This window comes from Pteropus vampyrus, unplaced genomic scaffold (assembly GCF_000151845.1).
Source record: "Pteropus vampyrus isolate Shadow unplaced genomic scaffold, Pvam_2.0 Scaffold19, whole genome shotgun sequence".
NCBI lineage: Eukaryota > Metazoa > Chordata > Mammalia > Chiroptera > Pteropodidae > Pteropus > Pteropus vampyrus.
The window spans coordinates 6,115,426-6,125,525 of NW_011888800.1; the positions used below are offsets into that span (position 1 = coordinate 6,115,426).

At 38.9% G+C, this 10,100-nt stretch overlaps 1 protein-coding gene across 1 annotated transcript in view; it reads left to right on the forward strand.

Moving 5' to 3' along the window:
* Nucleotides 1–10,100, forward strand: part of EIF2AK4 (eukaryotic translation initiation factor 2 alpha kinase 4) — a 103,702-nt gene that overhangs the window by 77,360 nt on the left and 16,242 nt on the right. Inside the window, exons 29-32 of the mRNA XM_011355148.2 lie at nt 1,561–1,695; nt 4,658–4,765; nt 5,385–5,513; nt 6,996–7,082. Coding sequence (XP_011353450.1) covers nt 1,561–1,695; nt 4,658–4,765; nt 5,385–5,513; nt 6,996–7,082 — 459 coding nt within the window. The remainder of the gene's footprint in view (nt 1–1,560; nt 1,696–4,657; nt 4,766–5,384; nt 5,514–6,995; nt 7,083–10,100) is intronic.

Sequence of the window (10,100 nt, forward strand, 5' to 3'; positions counted from 1 at the left end):
GTAATTTAATGTTAAAATTTGAGAAGAAATAATTTATTTTATTAAGAAAAATTTAAATGAGAATATTTAATCTTTAGTAAGGAGATTAGAGGAGATTTTGACATTTTTGGATTTTTTAGAAGATACAAGTGATTTATAATTATTATATTAAACTACACGAAACCAAGTCTTCATTCATCTCTTAGTTTCCAGGTGCCAATTTATAGTTGAACCAGGTTCTGCTTGCCTGCAGCCTTAAAATAGCTATAATTTTTGTTAATTTCCACTTTAGCTCCTGGGAGTTTTCTCTCTGGTCTTACGATCCCAGTTATTTCCTCTTTCACCTCCTCTGTGCCAGAGCCTGTGCCTGGCCCATAGATAGATCATCGTCAGCCACCACCTTCTCCTGGGGAGGACAGTGTGTACAGGTGGTAAGAGCTGGGATCAAGGTCTGAGTAGGAGAGAAGGAAAGATCAGGAGGCTACCTGCAGGAGATGACATCTGAGTTGCATCCATGGCTACAAATAGGAATCATTCAAGCAAAGGAAGGAGAGGGAATTTCTGGCTGATTTGGTGTAATATTAGGACGAGTCAGACTTTGCCCTCCGGCCCCTCCTTCCCACTTCTCGCTCCTTCTGTTTGTGTGCCTGTAGTAATGGTAATCCATGAGAACGGAAAGGGGAACAATACAGGCTTGAAAATATATAATGGAGGCTCTGCTAGTGCCAAGGTCTGCTCTGCTGGGGTCAGTATTAACTACAAGTGAGTGTGTGTGACTGAAAATGAACTGTAAGTAGATGCCTGAAGCACTTCTGCGAGGTGCCTTAGAGTTGTTGGAAAAGGATAATAATCCTTGGGATTGTGGTAAAGGCTAAAATAACCTTCAACTACAAAATTCCCTTCTTAGAGTGCTAAAGTTTTGCTGGGTTCCCCTGTATATGAAACACTGCAAAGTGAGCCTTCCCTGCTGTGGACTGCAAGCTAACTGTGCCTCTTTGCTTTCCAGCTGTGTCGACTATACAAATTTATTGAGCAGAAGGGAGATTTGCAAGATCTCACGCCAACAATAAATTCATTAATAAAACAGAAAACAGGTGTTGCCCAATTGGTGAAGTATGGCTTAAAAGATCTCGAGGAGGTTGTTGGACTGTTGAAGAAACTTGGCATAAAGTTACAGGTTTGGCAATCGTTTGATTCTGGCAGTACAGATTTGCAGCATTAATAACAGCACAAGAGGGAAATGGGTTTTATTTTATTAATGCTAATAAGTGTTTTATTTTTCCTGAGGAACTCTGCTTTCTATATTTTGGAACATTTGATATCTAGTAATAAATTTAGCTTAAATCAGAATTTCTTTGCGAGCATCACAATTCCTCTCGTACAGCAATTCTTATTATGTCTGTTAGCCTAGACAAGTGGCTATTCTTGAAGAGAGCAGAGTTTCTCTTACTTGGCAATCTGTAGTTAAACAGACTTTGTGCCAGATCTTACTGAATATTGGTTTACGCTGTACAGATTGTTCTGACGCCATTGATGGAAAACAGTGCCCTTGACTCGTTTGTGTGGCGTTTCACTTAACAGGTCTTGATCAATTTGGGCTTGGTTTACAAAGTACAGCAGCATAGTGGGATCATCTTCCAGTTTGTGGCATTCATCAGACGGAGGCAAAGGGCTATATCCGAAATCCTTGCAGCTGGTGGCAGATATGACCTGCTGGTAAGGGCTTGCCCATTATTTGTTCATCTGTTCTGACTTAATTTCATTTCTTCCTCAACTTGTTATTTTGAGATTTTTCAAACCTACAGAAAAATTGAACCAGTAGTACAATTGAATAGCTGTATATCTTTCATCTAGGAATAGAAATGTCTTGTGAACTACATTTGTAGTGTTTTTAAACTTTTATTTTTAAATAATTATAGATTTAGTTGCAAAGATAGTACAGAGAGGCCTTGTATGTTTTACACACTTTCTTCCTATGGTTAAACCTGGCATGACTCTAATAAAATATCAATACCAGGAAATGGACATTGGTCTACGGTATGTGCACAGTTCTGTGGCCATTTTATCACAAGTGGAGCTTCCTGTAACCACCACTGCAATTGAAATGCAGAGCTGTTCCATCACTACAAAGTCTGCTGCTGTGGACATGTATCAGTTCAAATGAAGTGTAGAAACCTTACCTGCCTTTAAGTCCCTTTACCGCATCCCTCCTTTTATAATGTAATTGTCTTAAATGACTTCCTCTACACACATTGAGATCCACATCAGACAGTGTTACGCTTATTACTTCGACTGTCAAACTCTGAGAAACTCAAGAGAAGAAATCTATTGTATTTCCCTAACATTTCTGGTTTCTGATGAGAAATGTGCTGTTATTTGGATTATTTTTCCCCTATAGGAAAGGTTTTAAAGATTTTTTTTTCTTTGTCTTTAAAATTTAATAATAATGTGTTTTGGCATGACTTTCTTTGGATTTATCTTATTTGGGATTTTCTCAGCTTCTTGAACCTATGGGTTTATGTTTTTTGCCTATGTGGGCCCGTAACCAAGCCACAGCAGGGTAGCATCAGAAAAGATGAACTGGGAGCCAGGACATTCATGTCTACCTGGGGGTAATGTCCCCCACCAGTAGTGTCAGTGGAGGATCCTGGACTTCCACCCCAACCCAAGCAGTAACAAGGCCACCCTCCCCACTGGGGTGGTGCCGGAGAAGGCTGAATGGGAAGTTGGAACTTTCACCACTTTCCATCAGTAACAAGGTCTCCTGCTCACTCTCCCAACTCCCAGCCCTCTCACCATGGTATCAGCAGAACCATGTTTCAGGCATTATTCTAATATTTTTTTGTCTCACTTTTTTTCCTCTTCTTCTAGGACTCTGAAGACATAACTGTTAGATCTTTTATTATATCCCTGAAGTCCTGGGACATTTTGCCTTGGAGTCTGTTTTCTCTCTTGTTCAGATTGAATAATTTCTGTTTTCATCTTCAGTTTCACTGAATGTTGCCGCTGTTGACTTCATTCTGCCAGTGATCTATCCACTAAGTTTTTTTATCTTCTTTGCTAAAATGTTCCATTTTTTTAATTTGTTTCAAGCCTGTTCGTAATGCCAGCTGAAGCATTTTTATTATGATTGCTTTAAAATCCTTGTCAGATGTGTGATTTTCAGTTGTATCCTGGATATTTTGAGTATTTTGAGACTCTGGAGCTTATCTAGATCTTCTGGCTTAGCAGGCCTCCTCTGATATTGCACCTGTGGGGCAGATGGGTGTCACCTTGCTACTGCCAGTTGGGGATAAAGACCCAAGGTCCTCATCTGGCCTTCTTAGACATCCCCAGGGTGGGAGGGGGTGCCCCGTTACTGCTTCCCACATTGTCTCCACTAATACTATGTTGAGGGGGCGAGGGGAGGAAAATCTAGCTTCCTACTCAGCCTCCTCTGGCACCACCCCAGTGGGGAGGTTGGCCTTGTTACTACTTAGGTAGGAGTGGAACTCCAGGATCCTGGGGTTGCTGGCCTCCATAGACACTGTTGGGGCTGGGGGCTTTACCCCCAGGCAGATACATGTTAAGTCCTGGCTTCTATTTCATCTTCTCTGATGCCACCCTACTGGGACTTTTGTTAGGGAGGGGCTTCTTAATCTAGGTGAATGTGTAGGCCCCCACTCATCCTTTCCTGGTGGGAGTCGGCCTGTGTTTTTTCCTATGGTGTTTGCCTAGAGCAGGGCAGGTACTGTCTAAAAGTTTTCTGTCCTGCTGGGTTGCCCCTTTTGTGGTCTTTTGGCCAGAGAGAGCAGGTTTTCACCAGGTCTTTTTTACTGGTTCTTCTCGGCATGTCTATGTCGCCGGTTTCTCCAGCACCCAATCCAGGATATATGAGGCAAAGACCAAACCTGGGGGACTAGCCACGTGTCATGTGGATCCCGACTAGTCTTCTACTTTCTCTCCACTTCAGAGTCTTCTTATGTTTGTTTTATATGTAATGTCCAGGATTTTTAGCTGTACTTAGCAGGAAGAATAGGGAGAAGTATACCTATCCATCTTGGATCCAGAACCAGAACATACATATGTTACATGTTTAATTGCCTAGTAATATTATGTAAAAAGAAACAGGTGGAATTAACTTTAATAATGTATTTTATTTAATGCAGTATGCCCAAAATATTGTTTCAACATATAATCAAAATTTTAAAATTATTAAGGAGCTACTTTTCATTCTTTTTTTACATACTTTTTTTACATACTTTACTTTATATACTTTTTCTAAATATTTGCAATCAGCATTTACTTAACCCAATATACTATTTCATCATGTAATCAAACATCTAAAAATAATTAATGAGCTACTTTACATTCTTTTTTTAATTCTGAATCTTTGCAACCAGTGTGTATTTTATACTTATAGCACATATCAATTAGGATTAGCCATTTTTCAAATGCTCAAGCCACATGTGGCTAGCAGCTGCCATCTTGAATAATGCAGTTCTACAGTAGCATTTTCCTAAATTGGCATGTGTGCTTGCTTTTCGCTCTCTGTCTCCCTTGCTACTCAGATACATCTTTTTGTTGAACCTTTTGATGATAAATTGTTGACAGAGAGCATGCCCTTTTATCATTGCTTTGCCCGTAATTGCAGTTTCTTCTCTATTTCATGACCAGAACTGTGTGTTTTTCTCCGCAGATTCCGCAGTTTAGAGGGCCGCAAGCTCTGGGGCCAGTTCCCACCGCCATTGGGGTCAGCATAGCTATAGACAAGATATCTGCTGCTGTCCTCAGCATGGAAGAACCTGTAAGTTCTGGCTTTGCTTTCCAGTGTGCCTTGAGTCTCGTCTTTCACTTTGTAGTCATTTACATGGAGCCCTGGATGTGGCAGCATTAGACTAGGGTTTGAGAGATTGTCTTCACCGTGATGGATAAGCCTAAGACTTGGCATGAGTTCTTACATTTCAGTACTTAGTCTCTAGCTGGGGACTTCAGACAATCCATCCATTCTTTCCTAGACTCACTCTCCTCATCCGTAATGAGCTATGTAAATGTGGGATGTTACAGTTGTTAACAGACTTATATCAAAGCCCCTTGTTCAGAAATCCTGCTGTACTCTGCAAAGCTAAAAGTGATTCTTTTTCCTTTGTGTTTCAAGCAAGATTAGTTTTCCCAGAGGAAAACCGTATCATCCTGATGGCTCAGGGTAGTTGAAATCATTTCTATCTTAAAAGACTAATATTAAAGTTTTTTTACTGTTACTCATTTTACTATATCATTTTGAAGCAAAGACTTCTGCACATATGTTGCTATATAAGAATTCAAAATGCCTGTCTTCACATGAGTGCTGCCTCCCGCTCAGCGCTGATCCCACCTACACGTCTGCAGTCTCGCTCTTCTAAATATCATCACTGTTTCTGATCCAGGTTACAATAAGCTCCTGTGACCTCCTGGTTGTAAGTGTTGGCCAGATGTCCATGTCCAGGGCCATCAACATAACCCAGAAACTCTGGATGGCGGGAATCACAGCGGAAATCATGTATGACTGGTCACAGGTAATGAGACAAAAAGCACCTATGCGTGAGTGGTTTCCATGGCAAGTCACCTTCAGTGGCTTTAGGTTCTCAAACTCTTATTTATCTCTGTGGTTAGAGTTCTTCCTGCTGTAGTTTCTGATTCCTGCAGTAGCAAATTACCACAAACTTAGTGGTTTAAAATAACACAAGTTTATGAGCTTACATTTCTAGAATTCAGAAGTCTGAAATCAGTACCACTGGGCTCAAATCAGTACCATGTGTCGATAGGGTGATTCCTTCTGGTGGCTTTGTGGGGAGAGTCCATTTCATCACCTTTCCCAGCTCCTAGAGGCCTCCTGCATTCTTTGGTTTATGGCCCCATCCTCTCTTCAAACTCAGCAGTGTAGCATCTTTTTTCCTGATCTATGCTTCTATCCTAACATTTCTAACTCTCAACCTCCTGTCTCCTTACAGGGACCTTTGTTCTTACACTGGGCCCACCCAGATAATCCAGGAAAATCCCTATCTCAGGATTCATAACTTTATCTCATCTGTACAGCTCCTTTTACCATGCAAGGTAAAAGGCTCTAGGGATTAGGCTCTAGGGATTCACAGGCTCTAGGGATTAGGATGTGGACACCTTTGCAGGCCACAACCAGCCTATCACAGTTCCCCAAAGTATTCTGTGTTTAGTGTCTTGTAGCCTCAGACCTCCCACATCTGCCTGCCCTTTAGAATGTAAGGCCTTTAGATTACTAACTTCTGATCACTGCGTGGCTCACTGATAGGTGATCATCCAAGTTGTACACACGTTCACCCACGCTCAAGGTGCCCCAGAGCATGAAGAGATGCCTAGGGAAACAACCCCCACCCTCCCTCCTCCTCCTTTCACATCACCTGCCAGGTGGTTTTTCTGAAGCTGCTGCTGTTCATTTTTGTGGGTGTTATATAAAAATTCATGTCAGAAGTAGGCTGAGCGATAATTTTTATTCATTTGACAGAGCAGTATCCTTTTCCACTCGTTTTCTTATTTCATAAATTGTTAGAGAAGTGCTCTTTCAGTAAAATATAAGCCCTGTAACAGTGACTTAAGTCCAGCACAGTGTTATTCTCTACAGGCTTCTCTGCTCTGATGTTCTTTGCTTTATGCTTCAGTTCTGCTTTTCACCTACCACTATTTCTTGTGTCGCCTTTGCTTTCCTCAGAGATCGTGGAGGGGGAAGGGATAGGGGGTGTAATTTTTATACTTTCCATCAGAATTTGAATCCTTTGAAAACCTCTTACTGTATCCTCACCACATTGATCACCAATGGCCCCTTATTACAATAGCGAAAGTAATGAAAGCAAAAGGTCTTATTTCTCCTTTGAAATCTGTACTTTCCTTGCTTAATATTTATAACCCCTGATGTCAGCATGTTCACTTTGAGAATACAATTGAACAGTGTTTTCATTCTCCTTAATTACTTGAAGCTGCTCCAGGTGCTCTGTATTTATGTCATACACTGTGCTTATTTATTTCAGTCCCAAGAAGAATTACAGGAGTACTGCAGACATCATGAAATCACATATGTGGCCCTCGTCTCAGATAAAGAAGGAAGCTATGTCAAGGTAAAGCCTGGAGGAAATCTTTCACAGTTCAACAGATTTCTAAAACTCTGTGTTAACTGTGGAGCACACAGGTTCTCACTGAGGCCCTGGCCTTGGGTGTGGATGGAAATTCATTACTTCACTCTCCCTGCATTGCTGGGCTTGTTATTGGAAAGAGTGTATAAAATGAAGAAGAGAGAATTTGAATCCAAACACTTCCTTAGAGCTTAAAAAAATAAAAACACTGTGGCTATAGTTTTTTCATACTTTTCCCCCTTGTTTTCTCTTTCTGTCTATGAAAATAAGAATAATTAGAGCTGATACTGTTTGTTGACTGGCATAACCTCTGGCTGCTTACTAACAAGTTTTACTACATTGCAGTTAACTAAAAATGCACATAATTAAACCACCTCATAACCTTTATTTCTGTTTTTAAAGGAAAAAAAATCAACATTTTCCCTCTTTTAAAATATCTGCCTGGTTTGATAGCAGGGTAATGCTGGCTTCATAAAATGAACTGGACAGTGTTCTCTCCTTTTCTGTTTTCTAGAAGATTTTGTGTATAATTGGTATTATCGCATCCTCATATATTTGGTAGAATTCACCAGTAAAGCCTAGACTCAGAGGTATTCAGGTTGCCTCTTCTTGAATGAGTTTTGGTAGTTTATATGTTTCCTGGAATGGTTCCATTTCATCTAGGTTTTCAAATATTTCCTTGTTTTACTATCTGTAGGATATGTAGAAATACCCCTCTTTCATTCCTGATATAAGTAATTTATGTCATCCTTTTTTTCCCTGATCAGCCTGGCTAGAGGTTTATCAATTTTGTCTTTTCAGAGAACCAGCTTTTGGCATCAATGATTTTTGGTTTTTGTTTGTTTTTTACTTTATTGATTTCCATTCTTTATTATTGTCTTTATTCTGCTAATTTGGGATTTAGTTTTTTCTTTTTCTGGTTTCTTCAGACAGAACTTTATTTTATTTTTTAATTTTTTAATTTTTTTTAATTGTTTATTGGGGTAACATTGGTTAATACAGTTATAATTTTCAGGTGTACATTATAATTTAACATCTGTATGTTCTATTGTGTGTTTATCACCCAAAGTCCAGTTTCCTTCAGCTACCATATATTTGATCCCCTTTACCCATTTCACCCTCCCCCATCCTCCTGTATTTCACCCCCTTTACGCCAACTACCTTCCCCCACCTCCTCCACCCCCTACCCCTTTGGTAACCACTAGTCCATAGTCCATGTCCGTGAGTCTCTGTTTGTCCTGTTCCTTTGTTGCTTTTAGGTTTATATCCCACATATAAGTGATACCATGTGATTTTCAACTTTTTCTGTCTGGCGTATTTCGCTTAGCATGATTAATCTCAAGTTCCAACCATGTGGTCGCAAATGGCAGTATTTCATCTCTTCTTATGGCTGAGTAATATTCCATTGTATATATGTACCACAGCTTCTTCAACCAATCATCTATCATAGGACACTTCGGTTGCTTCCATGTCCTGGCCACTGTGAATAATGCTGCTATGAACATTGGTGTGCAAATATCTTTATGGATATGATTTTTTAAGTCTTTGGGGTAAATACCCAGTAGAGGGATTGCTGGATTATATGGTAGATCAACAGACAGAACTTTAGATAGAGGTTGACAAACTACAACCTGCAAACCAAATCCAGCCCACAGCTTATTTCTGGATGGCCTGTGAGCTACAAATCGTTTTTATGTTCTGTTTTAAAAAGAATAAGTAGAAGAGTGTGTGTCAGAGACATTGTGTGACCTGTAAAGCCTAGTCGGCCCTTGACAGAAGAGAAGTTGCCGGCCACCTGGCTTAGATCAGGGATTTCAGATTTTCTTCTTTTCTAAATATAATTATTTAATGCTATAAATTTCACTCTAAGTACTGCATTGGTTGCATGCCACACATTTTTACATTTAGTGCTTTTGTTTTTACTCCACTTAGAATGTTTTCTAATTTCCTTGATGATTTCTTCTTTGATCCATAGGTTATTTAGAAGTGTGTTGTTTAATTTCCAAATAGGGTATTTTCCAGAAATTATTCTTCAGTGATATCTAGTTTATTTCTTTTGTGGCCAGAGATAATACTCTGTATGATTTCAATCCTTTAAATTTTACTGAGACAGGTTTTAAAGTCCAAAATATGGTCTGTTATTGTAAATGTTTCACGTACGCTTGAAAAGAATATGTATTCTGCATTGTTAGGAGGAGTGTTTGATAAACATCAGTTAGCTCATGTTAGTTGATAACATTATGTAGTCTTCTATGTCTTTATTAAACTGTTTGTCTACTTGTCCTATCAATTACTGAGAAAGGAGTGTTGATCTCCAGCTATAATTGCAGATTTATCTATTTCTCCTTTTAGTTCTATCAGTTTTTGCTTTGTGTATTTTGAAACTGTTGTTTGGTGAATACACATTTCGGATTTTATATCTTCTTGATGAATTGATCTCTTTATCATTATGAAATATGCTTTATCCCAGATAATATTTCTTTTTCTGAAGTCTTTTGCTTAGTGTTTAATGGCTTATCCTTTTTTGTCTTGTTTCTTTATATTTAAAGTGGGTTCCTTAGAGACAATCCCTAGTTGTGTTTTGCTTTTTTATGCATTCTGACAACTAACCTTGTAATTAAAGCAGACCATTTATATGTAATGCAGTTATTGAAATGGTTAAGTTTAAATCTATCATTTTACTGTCTATTCTTTTTTCAGTTTTTCTCTTTTCACGGCTTCATTAAATTTATTCTTCCATTTTATCTCTACAGTTGGTTTACTGACTATAACTGTTTTTGGTAGGATTTTTTTAGTGACTTGTCTAGGGTTTATAGTATACATCTCTAAGCTATCACATTTCTGCCTTCAAAAAATATTATACACCTTCATATATATTATAACAGACTGCTATTACAACAGAATACTTCCATTTTCCCTCTTTCATCCTTTGTGCTATGGTTGGCAAATTTTTTTTTTCTATATATGTTATAAATTCCACAATACATTGTTAATATTTTGGTT